The sequence below is a fragment of the Oncorhynchus nerka genome, linkage group LG23 (genome assembly GCF_034236695.1).
Source record: "Oncorhynchus nerka isolate Pitt River linkage group LG23, Oner_Uvic_2.0, whole genome shotgun sequence".
Classification (NCBI taxonomy): Eukaryota; Metazoa; Chordata; class Actinopteri; order Salmoniformes; family Salmonidae; genus Oncorhynchus; species Oncorhynchus nerka.
Window position 1 is genome coordinate 58,171,320 of NC_088418.1, and position 22,615 is coordinate 58,193,934.

At 42.6% G+C, this 22,615-nt stretch overlaps 1 protein-coding gene across 1 annotated transcript; it reads right to left on the bottom strand.

The window, feature by feature from the left end:
* Window positions 1-10,633: 10,633 nt before the first annotated feature.
* Window positions 10,634-22,007, bottom strand: LOC115107122 (sodium-coupled neutral amino acid symporter 2-like). The gene is made up of 15 exons (XM_029630535.2): window positions 21,688-22,007; window positions 20,343-20,468; window positions 20,077-20,158; window positions 19,850-19,965; window positions 17,015-17,181; window positions 16,545-16,620; window positions 15,820-15,902; window positions 15,389-15,447; window positions 14,672-14,842; window positions 14,436-14,515; window positions 14,183-14,283; window positions 13,441-13,565; window positions 13,139-13,283; window positions 12,932-13,029; window positions 10,634-12,769 (listed from the first exon to the last, which is right to left on the bottom strand). The coding sequence occupies exons 2-15, from the start codon at window positions 20,465-20,467 to the stop codon at window positions 12,665-12,667; spliced, it is 1,533 nt and encodes a 510-aa protein (XP_029486395.1). The 5' UTR covers window position 20,468; window positions 21,688-22,007; the 3' UTR covers window positions 10,634-12,664.
* Window positions 22,008-22,615: the final 608 nt, after the last annotated feature.

A 22,615-nucleotide genomic window follows, 5' to 3' on the forward strand; every position in this document is an offset into this window, starting at 1 on the left:
CAGGAGAAGTGGAGGAGGCCGTAGGAGGGCAACAACCCAGCAGCAGGACCGCTACCTCCACCTTTGTGCAAGGAGGAGCAGGAGGAGCACTGCCAGAGCCCTGCAAAATGACCTCCAGCAGGCCACAAATGTGCATGTGTCTGCTCAAACGGTCAGAAACAGACTCCATGAGGGTGGTATGAGGGCCCGACGTCCACAGGTGGGGGTTGTGCTTACAGCCCAACACTCTGCAGGACGTTTTTCATTTGCCAGAGAACACCAAGATTCGCCACTGGCGCCCTGTGCTCTTCACAGATGAAAGCAGGTTCACACTGAGCACATGTGACAGACGTGACAGTCTGGAGACGCCGTGGAGAACGTTCTGCTGCCTGCAACTTCCTCCAGCATGACCGGTTTGGCGGTGGGTCAGTCATGGTGTGGGGTGGCATTTCTTTGGGGGGCCGCACAGCCCTCCATGTGCTCGCCAGAGGTAGAATGACTGCCATTAGGTACCGAGATGAGATCCTCAGACCCCTTGTGAGACCATATGCTGGTGCGGTTGGCCCTGGGTTCCTCCTAATGCAAGGCAATGCTAGACCTCATGTGGCTGGAGTGTGTCAGCAGTTCCTGCAAGAGGAAGGCATTGATGCTATAGACTGGCCCGCCCGTTCCCCAGACCTGAATCCAATTGAGCACATCTGGGACATCATGTCTCGCTCCATCCACCAACGCCACGTTGCACCACAGACTGTCCAGGAGTTGGCGAATGCTTTTGTCCAGGTCTGGGAGGAGATCCCTCAGGAGACCATCCTCCACCTCATCAGGAGCATGCCCAGGCGTTGTAGGGAGGCCACACACACACTACTGAGCCTCATTTTGACTTGTTTTAAGGACATTACATCAAAGTTGGATCAGCCTGTAGTGTGGTTTTCCACTTTAATTTTGTGTGACTCCAAATCCAGTCCTCCATGGGTTGATAAATTTGATTTCCATTGATAATTTTTGTGTGATTTTGTTGTCAGCACATTCAACTATGTAAAGAAAAAAGTATTTATTAAGAATATTTCATTCATTCAGATCTATATTATATATTTTTTACAAAACTTAGTCAGATAATAGTTAACCCTTTACCATTATAAATCAACATACATGCCAGTTTAATTAAATTTAATATTTGTAATTCATTACCTAAAAAAATGCTAGTGCTGCCTTTTTGTCACTGGCATTACCTATATTTTAGATGACAATTCAGGCTTTCCTGATTGTAATTTCACATTTTAATTTGCATATATAATCAAAGACTGAAAAGGTTCATGCAAATATTCATGAATTGTTTAGATTTGTAATAATTTACTTTAAAACTGTATGTAGAAAGTTCTAGTGTGTGACATTTTTATATTTCTACCATGTGTTTTGTGTTGTAACATCAGAAATAATTGAGGTTGAGTCATCAAAATTTGATTATCATATGCTTAAAATGCTTACTAATTCATGCAGCAGCAGTTGGGTCGATACGAATAAAAAATTCTATAAAAATGGGCAACTCTGATGCCAGAACACCAGTGTCCATGCACTAACTAATTTGCTTACCGCCCAAATAGGTCCACAGATGATGCAATCTCAACCACACTGCACACTGCCCTAACCCATCTGGACAAGAGGAATACCTATGTGAGAATGCTGTTCATCGACTACAGCTCAGCATTTAACACCATAGTACCCTCCAAACCCTGGGTCTCGACCCCGCCCTGTGCAACTGTGTACTGGCCTTCCTGACGGGCCGCCCCCAGGTGGTGAGGGTAGGTAACAACATCTCCACCCCGCTGATCCTCAACACTCGGGCCCCACAAGGGTGCGTTCTGAGCCCTCTCCTGTACTCCCTGTTCACCCACGACTGCGTGGCCATGCACGCCTTAAACTCAATCATCAAGTTTGCGGACGACACTACAGTGGTAGGCTTGATTACAACGACAACGACGAGACGGCCTACAGGGATGAGGTGAGGGCCCTCGGAGTGTGGTGTCAGGAAAATAACCTCACACTCAACGTCAACAAAACTAAGGAGATGATTGTGGACTTCAGGAAACAGCAGAGGGAGCACCCCCCTATCCACATTGATGGGACAGTAGTGGAGAGGGTAGTAAGTTTTAAGTTCCTCGGCGTACACATCACAGACAAACTGAATTGGTCCACCCACACAGACAGCATTGTGAAGAAGGCGCAGCAGCGCCTCTTCAACATCAGGAGGCTGAAGAAATTTGGCTTGTCACCAAAAGCACTCACAAACTTCTACAGATGCACAATCGAGAGCATCCTGTCGGGCTGTATCACCGCCTGGTACGGCAACTGCTCCGCCCACAACAGTAAAGGCTCTCCAGAGGGTAGTGAGGTCTGCACAACGCATCACTGGGGGCAAACTACCTGCCCTCCAGGACACCTACACCACCCGATGTCACAGGAAGGCCATAAACATCATCAAGGACAACAACCACCCGAGCCACTGCCTGTTCACCCCGCTATCATCCAGAAGGCGAGGTCAGTACAGGTGCATCAAAGCAGGGACCGAGAGACTGAAAAACAGTTTCTATCTCAAGGCCATCAGACTGTTAAACAGCCACCACTAACATTGAGTGGCTGCTGCCAACACACTGACTCAACTCCAGCCACTTTAATAATGGGAATTGATGGAAATTGATGTAAAATATATCACTAGCCACTTTAAACAATGCTACTTAATATAATGTTTACATACCCTACATTAATCATCTCTTATGTATATGTATATACTGTACTCTATATCATCTTTATTTTTTAAAATTTTATTTCACCTTTATTTAACCAGGTAAGCAAGTTGAGAACAAGTTCTCATTTACAATTGCGACCTGGCCAAGATAAAGCAAAGCAGTTCTACAGATACAACGACACAGAGTTACACATGGAGTAAAACAAACATACAGTCAATAATACAGTATAAACAAGTCTATATACAATGAGAAGGGAGGTAAAGGCAAAAAAGGCCATGGTGGCAAAGTAAATACAATATAGCAAGTAAAACACTGGAATGGTAGTTTTGCAATGGAAGAATGTGCAAAGTAGAAATAAAAATAATGGGGTGCAAAGGAGCAAAATAAATAAATAAATTAAATACAGTTGGGAAAGAGGTAGTTGTTTGGGCTAAATTATAGGTGGGCTATGTACAGGTGCAGTAATCTGTAAGATGCTCTGACAGTTGGTGCTTAAAGCTAGTGAGGGAGATAAGTGTTTCCAGTTTCAGAGATTTTTGTAGTTCGTTCCAGTCATTGGCAGCAGAGAACTGGAAGGAGAGGCGGCCAAAGAAAGAATTGGTTTTAAGGGAGCGACTAGAGAGATATACCTGCTGGAGCGTGTGCTACAGGTGGGAGATGCTATGGTGACCAGCGAGCTGAGATAAGGGGGGACTTTACCTAGCAGGGTCTTGTGGATGACATGGAGCCAGTGGGTTTGGCGACGAGTATGAAGCGAGGGCCAGCCAACGAGAGCGTACAGGTCGCAATGGTGGGTAGTATATGGGGCTTGGTGACAAAACCGATTGCACTGTGATAGACTGCATCCAATTTGTTGAGTAGGGTATTGGAGGCTATTTTGTAAATGACATCGCCAAAGTCGAGGATTGGTAGGATGGTCAGTTTTACAAGGGTATGTTTGGCAGCATGAGTGAAGGATGCTTTGTTGCGAAATAGGAAGCCAATTCTAGATTTAACTTTGGATTGGAGATGTTTGATATGGGTCTGGAAGGAGAGTTTACAGTCTAACCAGACACCTAAGTAGTTGTAGTTGTCCACGTATTCTAAGTCAGAGCCGTCCAGAGTAGTGATGTTGGACAGGCGGGTAGGTGCAGGTAGCGATAGGTTGAAGAGCATGCATTTAGTTTTACTTGTTACTTTTTACTTTTACTTTATTTATGTAATACATGTATCACTAGCCACTTTAAACTATGCCACTTTGTTTACATACCCTACATTACTCATCTCATATGTATATACTGTACTCGATACCATCTACTGCATCTTGCCTATGCCGTTCTGTACCATCACTCATTCCCATATCTTTATGTACATATTCTTTATCCCTTTACACTTGTGTGTATAAGGTAGTAGTTTTGGAATTGTTAGGTTAGATTACTTGTTGGTTATTACTGCATTGTCGGAACTAGAAGCACAAGCATTTCGCTACACTCGCATTAACATCTGCTAACCATGTGTATGTGACAAATAAATTTGATTTGAACACCAGTGACACGATGTGAAACCAAACATTGAACGTAAACAAAGACTTCCCAAAAACACTGATATAAACCTATTGTATGCAGTAAAACATGTTCACGGAACAGGCCTATTTCCTGTAATAACTTTTCCTGTACTAATTATTTCACATTCTAACATCACTTTTACTTGAGATGTGTTTGTCTTTAGAAAAGTTTGTCCATATGTTTGTCTTTGCCATGTTATTGTGTCATGTCCATCTGTTAGCATCTCCCAGCCAGACTCCCTTGCTTTCTAACCACTGACGCCTTCTTCTCTGGGAGCCAGTTCACATCTGCCACTTTCACACATTCAGGTGCTCCTCCAAGTACTTCCAGATACTGTGGCCAATCTGAGCTGATCTTTTGTTCACTGGCAGTGGCTTTGGCATCACACACAATGTGGTCATCCCCAATACCGGTTGATATCGTCTCTTTGGCTTGGCCAGAAGAACTTGTTGACTTCCTTCCTGTGACATTCATTCCTTTGACGTTATGTTCTTTGACCTCCAGTATAACGCCAGGGTATGGTGGTTCATCGTGGTTCACAATGCACCACTGTCCAGTGTGGTGAGCCTCTGACATCTGGACAAAGTGGAGCTGAGGTATCCGGGTCGATGACATCTGTTTGATGTGGAGGTGAAAGACCATGGCCATTAGCCGGCACTGTCGGGAGAGTGATATCTTGTAGTCCATGACATAGGCAATCCCACATGCTTTGCGCTGGTTGACAACTTATGTCTCTGTATTTTAGGATGCCAGGCGTGATACTCAGAACCTGGTGCATTGGTATGGTTCCTTTTTATGGTTACCCCATAAATATTATGGGCCTTACTTTCCACTTCTTCCTCACTGACATAATGCAACTGTATTTCATATCAAATCAAATTTAAAATCAAATCTGAATTTGATTTGAGTGCCGGAGCCCCTTACCTCCTGATCGAAAGACATTGCATCCTTTGTCTTTCCTATGTTGGACCAAGAGGTCAGCTGTTTTCTTTAGTGAACCCCCCACTCCATCTGGAGCACCCTTTCCGTGACTGGGCTCAAAAAAGTTCCACGTACTCCCCTGGAAACCCTTCTTGAAAGGTTCAGTGCCAACCATATAGAAGTTGCCCTTTTGTTTATATTGGGTGGCATGGCCATTACTGAAGAAGTGTTGCACGGTAGGCGACTGCTGTTTAATCATGCCCAGGATGGGGTCCAGGGGAGCTCATATGGCTGCGCGGTCATGCCTTCAAACTGGGTGAGATGGTGCAGAAGGAGATGGGGGACTCCTCTGCCACATAGAAGACATCAGTGTGGAGCGTCACCTGCTTGTGAAGTTTTCACTCAAATCTATATGGATCAGGCCGTTATTGGTTAGGTTCTCTCTCAAGGTCCGGTAGCTGTGGTACTGCCATCGGCTGTTGAACAGATGTTTCCTAAATTTAAAGAGCCGATACTGGAACTGGGTAACCAGCTCTTCCTCAGTTATGGCTATATCCTTCTTCATAGTGACTTTTCTCTTGTTCTTCATTTGCTCTGTTGTGCTTTGTCTTGTCAAGACACCACTGCCGGGAGAGTGATTTCTTGGAGTCCGTGACATGGGAAATCCCACATGCGTTGCACTGCTTAACAGAGACAACTTATGTCTCTGTATTTTAGGATGCCAGGCGTGATTACTCAGAACCTGGAGCATTTGCATGGTTCCTTTTATGGTTACTCCATAAATCTTCTGTGCCTTACATTTCACTGCTTCCTCACTGACAATGTATTTTGAGTGCCAGAGTCCCTTACCTCCTTATCGAAAGACATTGCATCCTTTGTCTTTCCTGTGGCGGACCGAGGTCAGCTGTCCACTTTAGTGAACCCCCCACTCCACCTCTTCGTTGGATTTGCTGTCTAGCAGGCGGTGCAGCGGAGTGTTCACATTCTTGCCATTCGTCATAGGTGCATGCCTTTGAATTGTTTTAAACTGTGCTATCTGCAATCTCCTCCAGGTTGCTGGACTGTGAAAGACCGAGTTTGTGCATTTTATCCATCGTAAACTGCAAGTTCTCAGGAGTCTTGCACTGGCAAGTTTCTCTCCTGCGGTGTCACCACCCAAAAGGGGTTTTCCCTGCAAAAGAAGCGGTCTCTCTATCCTGCTCAACATCTCTCTGTTTTTCTGACTGACCCGACATTGCTTTTGCTACTGTCTTGTTCCTCTTTATGTGAGATCATTCACTCTCTTTCTTTTTTGACTCTCTAAATCCTTTAAATAAGTAAGATTTTTTTATGTAGGCATCTCTGCGGTCTGGGTAGCATCCCTGTGTTCTCTGTAAGAGCCTTTGCTATTCAGCAGCACTTACTTTTTTATTTGCTGTATCTATCAAAAAGAAAGCCATACAAAGTGCAATATTGAAACAGTATAAAACCTTACATTGATATAAATAGTTAGCAGTGTGATTGATTGTCACTGGTGTTACCAGCAGGAACAGTAACACCAGGGATCTAACACCAGTGACAAATCTGCTGACAAGATGACATATCTAAAAATGGGGGCCACAGTAGCTCAAACCACACTTATTAAATTGTAAATAAATAACTTAATAACCTTATTTTAATCATATATTGCTAATATGAAGAGAGGGTGCACTCACCATGTGCTCTTAAAAACAGCCCTGCCCCCAACAAACCTTTGAGACAGAAAGTTGGCAAGGATGTCATTTTTTTCAAAGTGGTGTTTTTTTTATTTAGGGTAACAACAGTGACATGACATTGAGGGACAGTTATTTCCTGTAAATTATTTCTAATATTTAGTTCATATTTTAAGTAATTCCCTAAACAGCTATAATACTTTAATTTGCATTATGACATTTAAAGAAAAATATATATTTTGACTCAATATGTCACTAAACCATTACACCTGGCTCGAAGTCATTTTCATGGTGCTGAGCGTGTTCTACTATAATATGAAAAATATCATTTGCAATATTACATATGTTTATTAACACAAGATATATTTTTTGTTTTAATTGTTATCTGATTTTCAAAATATAAAAATAAATAAAAAGTTTTCCCCTGGTGCGCGCAAGCCAACATCGCGCAGATAACGCTGTAGAGCGCACGTGCCAATACCAGAGTTTTTTTAATGAGAAAACAATCAGTAGAGTTGAAAATGCGATGGAAACCGATTTAACTTGTATTTTTTATGAGGTACGTGGGAATTTAACCACACAGGGTATTTTATGTGCAATACGTCATCACTCACAGCCTTTTATCTACAGCAAGTCAATTTGATGGAAACATCTCTGGTGGGAAAAAGCACATATTGTTTTTATGCAGATTTTAGAAGATTCGCATGAAAATCTGTCGCCAATTGGACGAAAACCCAGCTACTGACAGTCGCTCAATTAGTCATGTCAGCTAACAATTTTTTTATTGGTAGTTAGCCAGCTATCTAAACTTGTAGTAATCATGGCTGAATACTTACCTCCAGGGGGCCCCCATTAATTTTGTAAATCATTCTCACTCAGATATCATATTAACATGGCATAAATCATTACTAAAGTTGTCGAAATATTGCTTTAAAACTGCCAAAATATCTCTCCACCCTATGGAAAAATGGGTAGAATTGCAGGAAATTAGCTGTGAAACAGAATTTATTTTCTATACGCCCATGGCAAAATGTTTAGATTTAGATTTTTCTCTCCACCATCATGAGGGGGGCCACTAAAATATTTTACTGCGAGGTGGGAGGCCCCTCAACCAAATCTGGTTTAGGGCTCCCAAAATAAAACACTGTTTCTGGAACGCACTGGCAGGGACAACCCACAGGGCGGTTGGGGAGGGATGAGTTTGATCATATGTGGTTGGTTTTGTAGTCTTATTGTGCAATTTCAAGGTAAATGACCCCACTTGACTGTCACAGTGGTTTAGTTCCATTTACAGAAATCACTTCAAATAGCTGGGTTTTCATCCAATTGACGACAGATTTTCATGGGAATATTCAAAAAATATGCATAAAGAATGGTTCAATGTGTTTCCATCGCTTTTGCATCTCTACCAATAGTTTTTGCACAAAAAGTGTTGCATTAAAATAGCAAATGTGCCTAGTCTGGTCTTGGCACATGCCCTTTAGCTAAACAGCTTGCAGATACTGTGCAGGTTGGATAGTCTACAATAGATGATGAGATTATTAATGAGAAGAGCGAGAACATTTTATTTGTCAAACGGCAGTCAAGTATCGATCATCATGTCACCACAATAAGACCCTCGATATTTATTGGAAAGGAGCATCAAACTCATACTGGTCCGTGCACTTTCTTTTTATTTATTTTTTCAATTTTATTTTACCCCTTTTTCTCCCCAATTTCGTGGTATCCAATTGTCGTAGTAGCTACAACTCCCGTACGGGCTCGGGAGAGACGAAGGTTGAAAGTCATGCGTCCTCCGATACACAACCCAACCAAGCCGCACTGCTTCTTAACACAGTGCGCATCCAACCCGGAAGCCAGCCGCACCAATGCGCCGGAGGAAACACCGTGCACCTGGCCACCTTGGCTAGCGCACACTGCGCCCAGCCCGCCACAGGAGTCGCTGGTGCGCGATGAGACTAGGACACCCCTACCGACCAAGCCCTCCCTAACCCGGGCGACGCTAGGCCAATTGTGCGTCGCCCCACGGACCTCGCGGCCGGTTACGACAGAGCCTGGGCGCGAACCCAGGGACTCTGATGGCACAGCTGGCGCTGCAGTACAGCGCCCTTAACCACTGCGCTACCCGGGAGGCGGTCCGTGCACTTTCACCACCCTGTGAAGTTCATCATCATTTATTTCATAGTGGGAGGACCACACACCATGTCATCGCCTGACTCCAAGCTTATTTGTATTTTATTATGGATACCCATTTGCTGCTGCAGTAATATTGAGGCAATTTACATATACACACATTAATACACACTACTACAACATATCTACAATACAAAATCCATATGTAATGTGTGTAGAGTACGCCTGTTAGCGTGTGTGTATGCGTGTGTCTGTGCCTGTGTGTGTGTGTGGCTCTTCACAGTCTGTGCTGTTCCATAAGGTGTAGTTTAATGTTGTTTTTTAAAATCTGATTTTACTGCTTGCATGAGTTACTTGATGTGGAATAGAGTTCCGTGTAGTTAGTCATGGCTCTATATGGCACTGTGTGTTTCTCATAGTCTGTTCTGGCCTTGGGGACTGTGAAGAGGCCTCTGGTGGCATGTATTGTGGGGTATGCATTGGTGTCTGAGCTGTGTGCTGGTCGTTTAAGCAGACAGCTCAGTGCATTCAACATGTCAATACTTCTCACAAATGCAAGTGATAAAGTCAACCTCTTCTCTATTTTGAGCCAGGAGAGATTGACATGCCTATTATTAATGTTAGCTCTCCGTGTACATTTAAGGGCCAGCCATGCTGCTCTGTTCTGGGCCAATTGTAATTTGCCTATGGCCCTCTTTGTGGCACTTGACCATATGACTGGACAGTAGTCAGGTATGACCAAACTAGGGCCTGTAGGACTTGTTTTGTTGATAGTGGGGTCAAGAAAGCAGAGCAGTGCTTTAATACGGACAGACCTCTTCCCATTTTAGCTACTGTTGCATCAATATGTTTTGACCATTACAGTTTACCCTCCTGGGTTACACCAAGCAGTTTAGTCTCCTCAACTTGCTAAATTTCAACATTATTCATTACAAGATTTAATTGAGGTTTAGAGTTCAGTGAATTACATCAATGTTTGCCCATAAAGCCATTTCCACAGCCTTTTCTCACATAATTAAATGTAAAGTCACAAAAAGATTCCACTATGTCGAACTAACAAATGATCTCTCAACATTTATAAAATTGTATTGAAACTTCTTGTTTCCATCACAGCTGTCGTCATTTTCTTTCTTCATAGCGTGGATGGAAACATGGTTAACGAGGCCGTTTGCATAGTTCGGTCCATTGAGTTGTGCTTTTATTTATTTCAGCAAGGCAGAGTAAAGATGTGTCTTATACATATTTGGCTGTTCAAATCCAATCAACAGCACGCCTAGAATAAGGTTGTGTCCTCCTGTCACCTCATATTCATCATTTGATCTCAAATTGCTGGAGTAATACTTCACTGTCCAGACACTTGTGGACTTATGATTCTGGACTATACATCTAATTCATGCAACATTTGAAAAATGCATAGTTTCCCACCACAATATTTAGACAATGTAATATTCTCTCCTGAAATAGTTTTGTTCTTGTGCAGTTTATTAATCAAAATAGAGGGGGTTCCAGTTCTTTGTCTCAGGAGTTGCCATCACTTTCCCAACATACGGTGGGCTCCCTGCAAAACCACACCACAATCAGCTGGTCTGCAAAATAGAACTGACACAAAGACCTGACAATGTGTGGGGTTATCTTTCACTTTATTTGGACAATAATTACATGATGTACATAGTGTTTCATTGAAACAAGAGTGTAACACTGGTGGGCGATGCCCTCTGCTCCTGAGGTCAAGAGATGGCTCACATACTCTCTAACCAAGACGTGCATAAAGCATGAGCGAACAGGTTATCAGGGTCACAAATAGAAGAGTGTAACACTGGTGGGCGATGCCCTCTGCTCCCGAGGTCAAGAGATGGCTCACATACTCTCTAACCAAGACGTGCATAAAGCATGAGAGAACAGGTTATCAGGGTCACAAATAGAAGAGTGTAACACTGGTGGGCGATGCCCTCTGCTCCTGAGGTCAAGAGATGGCTCACATACTCTCTAACCAAGACGTGCATAAAGCATGAGAGAACAGGTTATCAGGGTCACAAATAGAAGTGTGTTACACAAAGACCACTGCCACTATGCTTTGGTAGGTTCCACTTTAAACATGGTCTTTCAGAATTACAGCAAGTGGAAGAGGGAAAACTCTCTCACTATGGTTCCAGAAATGAAAGTGAACAGCTCCATACTGAATCATAGGGGGGTAAATTTATAAAGACCAAATTCACCAGCAATTTTTTATAGTTTAGTGAAATGCCAATAGGTTAAACAAAACATAGCATATATACAGTAGTTTAACTCATAGATATATATATATGTACAATATATAAATATAGTAAAATAGATAAAATTACATTGATTTCATGTTCTTCCATAAATAATCGCAGGACAATAACAGTTTGGATGATGTGTGAGGTTAACATTGGAAGCAGTGAGCCGCTCGCCTCGTGTTTGTGACGAGGTGACAAGCCGACATTACACTATCCTTATCAATCATTTCGTAACTTTTTTTGTACCTACGGTTATGTTTAATAAGGAGAAGCTGCCAACCGTTAGAAAAACACGGACATTTTGACAGACACTGAGCAGCTCACACGACATTCCTCCGCCTTCCCTCAGTTCTGCATGGAAGCCATTATGTAACGTTGATGTGACATTTGGTTATATGCGGTCTCAAAACTGTCATAAAACAAACTATTTTAGCAAGTTAAACAGGTACATTACAACCACGCATGTGGTCAAATTCAAGATTTTCTTCCGTAAAGAAAAAGTGTAACGTCCCCCTCCCCTTAGCATCCGAGGGATTTGACAGGGAGCATGCCCCATCTACAAGCAGTAGTATCATCGCTGTGCTAGATTTGAACAAGGTCTTCAATACATTACAATGCGTAATACATTTCTTTAAAAGAGATATTTTGCAACTTCCAGTGTGGGGTTTTGAGAAGGCAGGTTTCGTTGATTCATACTAAGCATTTTACAAGTTAAGCCGACACCACTAGCTAGGTCACACAGCCTTGGTACAAATACTGATAAGCGGTCTAGTAGTCCGTGAACATACAATTTCCTCACACGTGTGCTGAACATTTAAGTGATTTTTAAATATATAAACACATATTACAAATACCTTTTTTGGCAATGTTTAAAAAAAAAAGAAAAAAAGAAGTTGAACACTAAATTATTCACCTCGAGTAGAGTCTGCTGTCACGTTCTTCACCTCTAATGAGTTCTGCGATTCCAGGAGGTCCGCGGTTGCGTGCGGCCCTGGTTGAGAAAAGTTGTCGCCGTGCCCAAAAAGCTGAGCTCACACGCAGTACCTGAATATGAGCTGCAGTGGAACTCTACAACTACACCATCCCTGTTTGAGGCACCGTCAAATGTTTCAACTGTACCAGAATAACAAAAGAGAAAACGTCCAAAATGGGAAACGAAACAAAGAAAGCACAACGAAAGGAAAAAGATAATCACCACGTGTGTGGCTTAACTGCATACTGTACAAAGTTCAGTACATTCTCATTGGAATGGTATAGTCTCTTGCTTAGAGTTCAAAGCCGAACATTGTTGTATGTGAGGTCATATTCTTCTTCTTGGGTAGCAGTCTTAGCGGTCAGATGTTTAGCGGCTGAGCTGCGGATGGTGTGGTGCCCCCCCTGGTGGATGAGGTATCCTAGTGTCCATTGGCGGCTTGTGAGGCGTTGTTGATCCAGTCAAGGGTGATGAGGGTCAAGCTGCCGATCATGACAAAGAAACCACTGCACAGGAAAATGGATGCCTGGAGAGAGAGGGAGGACAAGACGGTCGGGCTTAGCACAACAAACACATCAAGGCTTTCTTCTCCACTATAGGATTGATGCTCCTTGCCAGGAGTCACCGACTCCAACACCCACAAACACATCAATTGCATGGACTAAAAATGAGCGGGATGGTTTCTTACTCCGATTTTCTGCACAGACTTCATGGGCTCCTTCTTGACCAGTTTGATATAGAAGGCCGAGGGCAGGATGAAGATCAACATGGCTGCCGCAGATGCACCTGAAGAGGAAGATGACAGGCTCAGTACTGATGTTCACCTCTTTTCTTTCTCTATTACAACTTCTAGATTCTGTGAAATGCACCTGACCAACTGAACACATTCACTCACCGATGAAGCCGAAGATGTCTCTGATGGAGGGGACGAAGATGACCAGACAGTTTGTGCTGGCCAGCAGAACCACGGTGATGATGGTGTGGCGGATCCAGCTGAACTCCTTGGAGGCACACAGCAGCTGGTTGACTGACGTGCGGATCTACAAAAAGACGGACAGAGACGGGGGACCAAGGTCAACATGGTGGCAATACCAGACTTGACAACGCTCACAAGTTTTGGATGGATGGATAGAAGGACAGCTGGATGGACAGAGAGACAAGCTGCCAGCCAGACAGATAGATAGATGTGGGGCTTACGGGAAACAGCACCACAGGGACAGTCAGGGTGACAGCTGTCAGCACGGCCAGACGAACGATGAGTAGGATCACGTCAGACTTGTAGACCTTGGAGTAGGTGTGCAGAAGTTCGGACTCCACATGCACTGTAAAGCCAATCCAATACAGTCATTTAATTTATGCTTTGTTTCCTTCTCACTTATAAAGCCACATATTCAATTCCTTTCCACACCTTTCAAATATTCAGATATCCAGACACAGGGCCCATGTGTGACCAACTGGGTATCGAACCCTGGTCAGCAATGCTCTATAATAACCCCTACGGTCAACATTCACTCAATGTTGGTGTTCGTTCAGAATTGTCTTTGTAACCTGCCTGTTACATGTCCAGCCAAATCAAACTGAGATTGGGAGGTCAATTGGAATACAGCTAAGATTATTTGAGGTTGTGCGTAACCTTCGCACCCTCGTTCATTCATTTTCGTCATGTCGTCCTTGCTAACGAGGGCCAATGCCTAGCCATACTTTTAGGGGAAGTCTGGAACATGGCTGGACACCTGCTGCGATGTCCTTGCCATAACAAATATACAGGATCATTGGTGTATTGGACAGATGGTTCTGTGTCGTTTTCTCATGGGGGACAGTACTTGCATAACAACTGGTTGTAAATGAGCCCAAAACGGACTGTTTCCTTCTCAAACTAGTTTTGTATCCGACTGTTAAATGGATGAATATGTTTCTAAGGGGGGCGGGGGTGGCTCACCGTTGAAGGTCAGATATCCGAAGAGAGCAGCCAGCAGGTACATGATGAACATGGCCAGGAAAGACACGTTGGCCACGCCCTGCATCTTTCTACGGGAACGACTGGGAAAGAAGAGGAGGTTGAGACAACACAGAACCACTGTTCTTTTCTCTGTCTTCCTTCACAGGTACTTCAGATATAAACTGTGTGTGTGTGTGTGTGTGTGTGTATAGCCTTGACAACGTGGCAGCTGGGTAAACAGCGATAGACTCACTCTTTAAGCTCCTCGTACATGGGCAGGACGGCGGGGTGGCAGACAAAGGCGAACGTCAGGATAGGAACAGCATACACAGTCTGAAGGAGAGAGTTAGACAAGACCGTTAAGACATTTGACACATGCACAGACACAAAAAAAATACCTAATACAGATACGAAAGCACTTGGACATCCATTAAGTAGTTCTCTTTCTATTTATCGATTTACCACTCAACATATCTGTCCATTTCTCACCTGAGAGTTGAAGACAAAGTATTTGGGTGTGCAGACGTCCTCGTTGTAGACACCGGCGGTGGTGTTGAGGAAGCCCATTGTGTTGTTCAGGACCTTGCTAACCGTCTCGTTCAGTATCACGTCCATGTTAGGGATGAAAGGGCATGGGATCTGGAACTTCTTATAGATCACCTGGAAAAGCAACCAAGCCCATTTAGACTCCCATACAAAAGGTACAGACTATTGGCTACATACGTTGCTAATTGGCGATATAACTACTACAGATTAAAACGCATTACTTTTAGAAAGCAACGTACAATAGAGGGGATAGGTCATTTGAAATGCTTGCTCATGGTCCGGCTAGTGTGAGCAGGTCAGAATTGTAAACCAATGTGTCAGTTATTCAGGTGTTCTATCTTCATTTGACCAGTTTCTCACTGGATGAAAATAGTCCTGCAGCGACAGGAATTTTTAATTTCTGTATGGATTATAATGAATGGAGATGTGGTTGATACATTTTAGTTAGGATAAATCAAGATTGACAGTATTAAAGTGGAAATTACAAACCTTAGAAGCCGCTTTAAACCTTAAATACACTACAATTCCTACTGTGCAGGAACATTATCTTCGACAACAGAGTGATAAAATTAAGATATCATATCTGTAGGTGAGCCATTCACTACAATAACCTGAACTGTAAAGACCACAACAGCGGAGTAGTTTAGGATGTTGACTCACCACAATCAGGAAGAACACCATGCAAAGCAGGGAGAAACCACTTGTGTAACCAAGGTAACCTGAAGTAAGGTAACAGAGAGAGAAAAAACTATTGAGTACTTCATATACTGTGGAAATGTAAGATAGTAAATATACTAACAACTGTGTAATATCCCTGTTATAACATATATTAAAACCATATTACAATGAATAAGAATGTAATCTTCTAAGGCAATATATTAACTTTATCAGTCAAAAAGGAATCTAATGTAAACAAACTGTTCTGGCCCCTATTACACACATACGTTGCCAAAGTGCGTCACCATCCCCTGCCCTTTCCCAACATTTTACACAAGTGCTGCATTTCACAACACACGTGTGTACACACACACACACACACACACACACACACACACACTAGGTAAAGTGCCACACTCTGTATTGTGTCTTACCAAGGTTCCTGAGAAGTGAGAGTGGCAGGATGATGACAACTGACACCAAGATCACAAGATAGTCCCCGTTCGCATACCACTCTCTGGAACGCACAGGAGAGACAAGAACACATCATACACTGTACACACATATCACCACACAGTTTAATATAATAACACACAGTTACACCCACACACACTTACACACATTCATATCCCAGCATTTATCTAGCTTTTGTGAAAAAATATGACCTATATCAAAACTTTTGTATCGTTCGTTTCCCGTTTGACTGGTGTTGTAAAATACAAACATGGCAGAATGTCTGCAATGCACACATAAATAGCAGCCTGCACTTAGGGTGGTCTAGCTACATGCTGGCAACACTACATGAATGTTTGATGGGCCAGTTGGTTGGTCTGAATGAGCTCATCCAGAGGTCTGTCTCGGTGCGGCACTGGCTCTTCTAAAAGGACCCTTTGAACGGCCGCTGACAACACACCGTCCCACCTCCCTCCTCTCTCTCTCTCTGCTGAGAGGGACAAAGAGGCCTCTTCACATCTTTCCAGCACAGCACTCAAAAACAACCCACCGCCATTTTGAATGACACCAAAGTCACTGCTTCACATCGAGGGTCGACCTCTCAAAATCAACCATGGGCCATTTGTCAAACCAAACTCTAACAGCAGACTAAAAGACTCACACACACACCAACGCACACACAGAATCTAGAGACAAAGCTGCTTACCCGTTGGTAGCTCCCACGAAGGCTTGGATAACGATCGGCAGCTCGTACTTCACAATGTAGAGGTAGCTGGACATGGCTGCAAAGGTAAAAGCAAAGTCACGGTTAGTCAAAGTCATATTGTGAATCAACGACTTCGCATCAAAACAGGCCTGTATTTTGTTCCAAAACAGACATCTCTGAGACATAAATGGTTCTAGAAGCACTAACTAAGGATGAATAGGCCTGTTGGTTCGCAGAAGGGATGTGTTTTCCATTGGAAAGTCTAGTACCCGTGCAAATATTTATTGTAAACATTTACAGAACCATTTGGTTTATGGGAAATGGGCTGCTCTTCCTTTTCTGTGTGTGACCACTGACATTTAGACTTTGGACTTTTTTCCACATAGTCTCATTGATCCACTAGGAGTTGACTGTCTCCCTGACTTTTATCTGTCTTTCTGAATGACCATTGAAGTGTCCTTAGTTCTCACCTCCGATGTTCTGCATGGTGATGGAGATGGATGCAGCCAGTTTCCCGGGCATGCCGAAGGCCTTGTAACCCAGCTGTTCATAGACCAGCGACCCTCCTTCATTGGCTGTCTTTAGAAGCAAGTGCACAGAGTACAGGGAGAAGATGGACACAGCCACCAAGAGAATTCTGTGGAGAGAAGAGGAACATTGAATCATGAGTAAGGTACGGAACCAGGCCAAAGGACTGCTATTGCCTGCAAGACTGGTAAGGACTATTATCGACTGGAATTAACCACACTGACACACTGTAACCCGGTTGACTACTGATAAGTGCACATTGGATAAGTGCAAGCTTTGTTTCCATTCGGTGCATTTCACCAGTCCCAATTCAAACACATTATTTTGACTTGATCTCCCGATGGTTCCATCTGAACGTGGAGACAAAAAATGCCAAAGGTCAACGCAAAGCTAAAATTCACATGGAAAATGTGTTCTGACCATCGCAAGGACACATCTCATGTTGACCATGTTGAGGCTGGGGAAGTGACATACAAGCGACTTCACTACTGTACTGTAGCACCCAAACACAGGGATCAATAGGTTCTGTCTGTGAGCTGATCTGCAAAGACCTTGTCATGGGGACAGTTTTGATGCAACACAGCTATGCACAATCCAGATACAGGGATGTGATTTGGACAATGGGCTCCAGGTTAGGATATTCTATCTAGCAGCCAAGCCGTGCAGAGCTAAAACTGTCTCACTGTATTAATAGTAGCAATTGTGCCACTGAGAAAAATGATCTCTAAGCGATATCAGCTATGGTCACATTATGAAGACCTTGTGAAAATAATTTCACTCACACACACAACTTCAGAACCACAACACAGTGGTATAGAGACGATTACTCGACTCAGCTACACAAATGATTTTATACCCTGAAGATGGTATGTTGGCGGAAATGCATAAGCCAAATGAATAAAGGGTTTTGCTTTGAGTGCCCAGGTTTTTTTCAGTATGGTATATATATTTTACAGAATTTCTCCTACTTCACAATGCTACACAAATAATCAGAGGTATTATATTCATAATTCATATTCATAAGCTGTTGGAGGAAGTGGCCCTTCAGACTGGCTACCCACTGGGCACAGACGCCATTTCAACGTCTAGTTTTGATTTAAATTTGGTTGATTTGTCAACTAACGTGAATTCAACGTGAAATCAACAAAGAATGTAATGTCATTGGATTTTGGTTAAACGTTGGTTGAAATGACTTGTAATGAGTGTAATGGAGAGAAGAAGACTCTACTGGAATGGCGGGGGGGCGGCTCCATTCATGATCTCATGCGAGGCCTGTTTACCGTACCTTACACTTTATATAACTCTTGCCCCAATGCAGAAAGATTAGCGCTGCTAAGCGGCTTCCCCCCGGCTTCGAGTGACTGGCCCAAATGAAAGGCCCCGATGCTAGTGTGCCACACACCCAACCCCAGCGCTCACACTCGTACGCCCACTGTTTGTAAACACTGGCCTGCGTGGCTACTAGCTACCGTGCCCTGCGGTAGCATAAGCTTTGATCTCTGTAGGCTCTCACCAGCTTACTCGAACTCCCTTCAGGGTTATCCAATGCCCTGTCTTAGACAAGGACACATCTCCAGTAGACTGTGGAGAAATGCTGTGCTCAGGTTGTATGTACAGTATCTATGCCTCACATTGGTAGATATTGAGATGTGTGACCTTGTTGTGCTCTACCTGGTGGTATATCACACTGCCAAGTTTAGAATGTACTGTATTGCCTCTGATATGACGGAGTGCATTCAGACTCAGAGAGTTCCACAAACTATCTTCCACACTAGCAACATACAGTGATATTCTATATTGCATTCTATTCAAAGCGACTTACAGGAGCAATTTGGGTTAAGGGCCTTGCTCAAGAGCACATCGACAGATTCTTCACCCAAGGGATTCAAACAAGACCACTTTGGGTTATTGGCACAACCCGATTAACCGCTAGGCTACCTGCCGCTCCTAATTCCTACTACCTACTTCCCAGATTCATAAAGTTGAGGTCCATTTCAATTGTGGATGTGTATTTTCATTCCAATTATTTATATATACACTAGTTGACTGACAGGGGGTGCTGTTTTGATGCTACTGCGCCTTCATCTTGGCACCCTCCCACCATTGTAAAAAATATTTTGGAAGCTATCAAATAAAATACATGTATTAATGTGTACATTTGTTTTTGCCACATTTATTGAGTTAACAGACACCTAAATGCATAATTGAAAATATATTGTTTGAGTTAAACATTAAAAAAAGCACAAAAAATATATATACAATGTTTTTCCTTAAAGTAGAATGGTACTAATGTTACTGTCCCCACTACAACAACAAAATACTTAAATACATGTCATTTTGTCCTTGAAAAATTGTATTGAAATACTGTAGAATTCCATTCATTCCTATGGAGGACTACTCTTTCTGGGGACTGCCAATATGGCCGACCGGTGGCTTCAAAGCCTCTCATTGGCCAATACATAGCATCAGCAAACCTGGGATATATCATTGGTGTTAACCTCTTTAAAACAGACACCCCTATCTCTTCGTCACACCTTGCAAGCTGCAGACATTGCCATTGGATGACACAGTGTGAACGTTGATTGACCCCGCAGTACAGTTTACAGTTTTTATTTAGAAAGCCCTTTTTACATCAGCAGATGTCACTAAGTGCTTATACAGAAACCCAGCCTAAAACCCCTAACAACAAGCAATGCAAATGTAGAAATAATCTGCAATTGATTTCATTGAAACCCAAGTCTGACATTGGCATACAGGAACACTAGAGCAGTACTCACACAAAGAGTGCAATGCCAGTGTTGGCCATGGCATAGGAGAGAGCAAGGATGCCACTGCCCATAATAGCATTGCCCAGGTTGAAGACTGACATTCCAAAAGAGGCGGTGCCCGGATGCTGTTGAGAATAAAGTCAAATATGCCCAGTTAGAAAAAAAACTCAAATAAAAACATAGTAAACCATAAGGCTCAAATTGGGTAACCTAAGTGTTATCAGGACAGCACTTACATAATCTGTTTCATACTTCTTCTTGTCCAGGTGGTAGTCTGGAAGGAAGTTTTGACTCTCCGCATCCATATCGGGATATTGACTGGAAATCAAACACGCATAAAGCATTTATTTAATGGATTAATCCCATTCCAATTCAGCCAATAAAACAAACATAATACAAGTTCTACAAAAATATGCAAGTTGATGACATTTCTGCGGTTAGAAACACAAGGCATATGTCTACTGCAGAGCATCTTCAGACCCAGCAGGCTGCAGTGCCTCACCTGTCAATGGGAACCTTCTTGGTTGGACAGGAACTGTATTCATGACTATTGGAACTGACACTGCTATCCTCATCAGGGGAAATGCTGAAGCGGCTCATCTCTGTCTTTGCAGTGGCCTGTTTCATGCTGTAAAATAAAGAAACGGAAAACCTTGAAGCAATTTGCGTTAATTTGTGAACTTCTTGCCTGCACCATTCCCACTCTCTTTTTTTTTATTGTACCGTGAGTTCTACCAGGGACGTCGAATAATCAATATTGGAAAGGGAGAGACTAGGCTACTCATTGCGCTGCAGCTACCTCATAAATCTGAAGTCATGTGACCAGACGAAGGGGGGTTGACTCATCCCAGAAGCCAGTGGAAAAATACCAGCCGCCCGGCATCCGCGTCTATCCACATCAGCGCAGCGTCACATACCCAATATGAATGACAAAAGCATTGCCCAAGCCTTTTCATCTCCAATTTCAACGTGTTAACTTAAATAAGAAGAATTGCCATTATAATCGGCCAATATATGTAACTAACAAATCCCGTTTATTCAAACAGAATGTAAGCTCATGTTATTAGTTTAGGGTTTTAAATGATAGAGCACAGCCTAATATAAAACGTTTTAGACATGGGACTGTTCAATAATTCGATTTTGGGCTCCATTTAATAAGATTTCTTCCATGACTAACTGATGGAAACAAAGGCACGTGCTTGTCTATTATGGACTGGCACCATTTTGCGCAGAGCTGTAGTCTATCTGTTTTAGATATCCTCAACTGTAGCTTACAGTCATTCATTTGGGTTGCATAATTTCTTGGACGTTGATGTCTCTTATTTACAAGTATCCCAAATAAGTGAAAAGACTCAACCATCAAATCCATTACATTCCTTCCTTGGTTACCGCCCCGACATTCCTCTAGAAAGAATATAGCCCACTAGCCTACAGCATCAGTGATATTTATTTATATCATTGCGAGTCTGGCCCATTGCGCTGTGTAGCCTAGGCCTATAGCATAGCATCATAAATATTATAAAGAATATAGAAATAAAAATATATAACCTAATACATTTTATCTTTGCGCCTAACTGATCTTGACTAATTGACTAGGGAAATAACATGCAAGAGATTATATACATCGGCCCGCTATTTCAATACACAATATATAGGCTAATTATTTCACCCATTTTCCAATAGAATAGACTTAATGACTTACAATACAGAATACATCAATTTCATAGGCCTATAGAATTGTAAATTACAATGTATAAATAGAGTTTTACAAGATAATTAGCCTACACCAGGTAACCCAGCATATTTCCTGTTAGACAGTAAAAGATGCAGCGCAGACAGAATCTTACCTTTGAGAAAAATAATAAAATCCCTATGAAAAAGTGGCGATCCTTAGCAATTTATTTTAAACAATTCCTTCACCGTTGAATGTCTCCAATATTCTACTAAAAACTATTTATCCTTGAGGTTTTAAATTCCCAATTATCAGCAACAATAAATGCACTTCAGATACAATGAAATTGTCCCAATTAAATAGGAAAATCACTTAAAATGTGGATACACTTGTATAATAATAGCTTAAAAGCTCAATTTTAAGATGTTATATGAATCAAATTGCCAATGATGTGATGCGCAACTTGAATTTACGTTGTTCTAAACGAGGAGGGGTTTGTCTGCACCTTTATATCTATCCAGCGTTGCATCAGCCCGAGGAGGAAGGGGAGTGGCTTTTTGCCTTGGCGACAGGCATAGACTTTACACACACCAGAATGAATGACGCGGTTTGTGTACAAACACACGGTTCAGACCGCCCTTCACAATGTGCAATCGGTTATCTTGATTTCTGCTCATTGAAAAAGTTTAAGTCAAATTCTGATCATGTATTGGGATCACTGTGTCCTCATTAGTTTTGTTCTGTGTGTTGCACTGACCATACAATAAATAGCCTAGCCAATAGTCTATACTTTAAACTATAGCCCATAGTAGTCTAGGCCAACATTCCTTTGGCTTAAATATCCCGATAATTAGGCCATGGCTCCTTTTCTGGACCTTTTTTTATTTGGTTCCCGGACATGAAATTGACAAGACGATGAACTGATGAGAAAGCACAAGATTGGGTGTCAGTAGAATTTTAAATGCGACTAAAGCTTCAAAGAAGACCTCCCAGTATCAAGAAGATTAACGTACGCAAACGAATCATGTGACGACGGTTCAGTGAGCGAGCCAGGAATCCTTGTCATCCCAATCCGTTTGTCATGAAGTGACTCCCTCGCATCG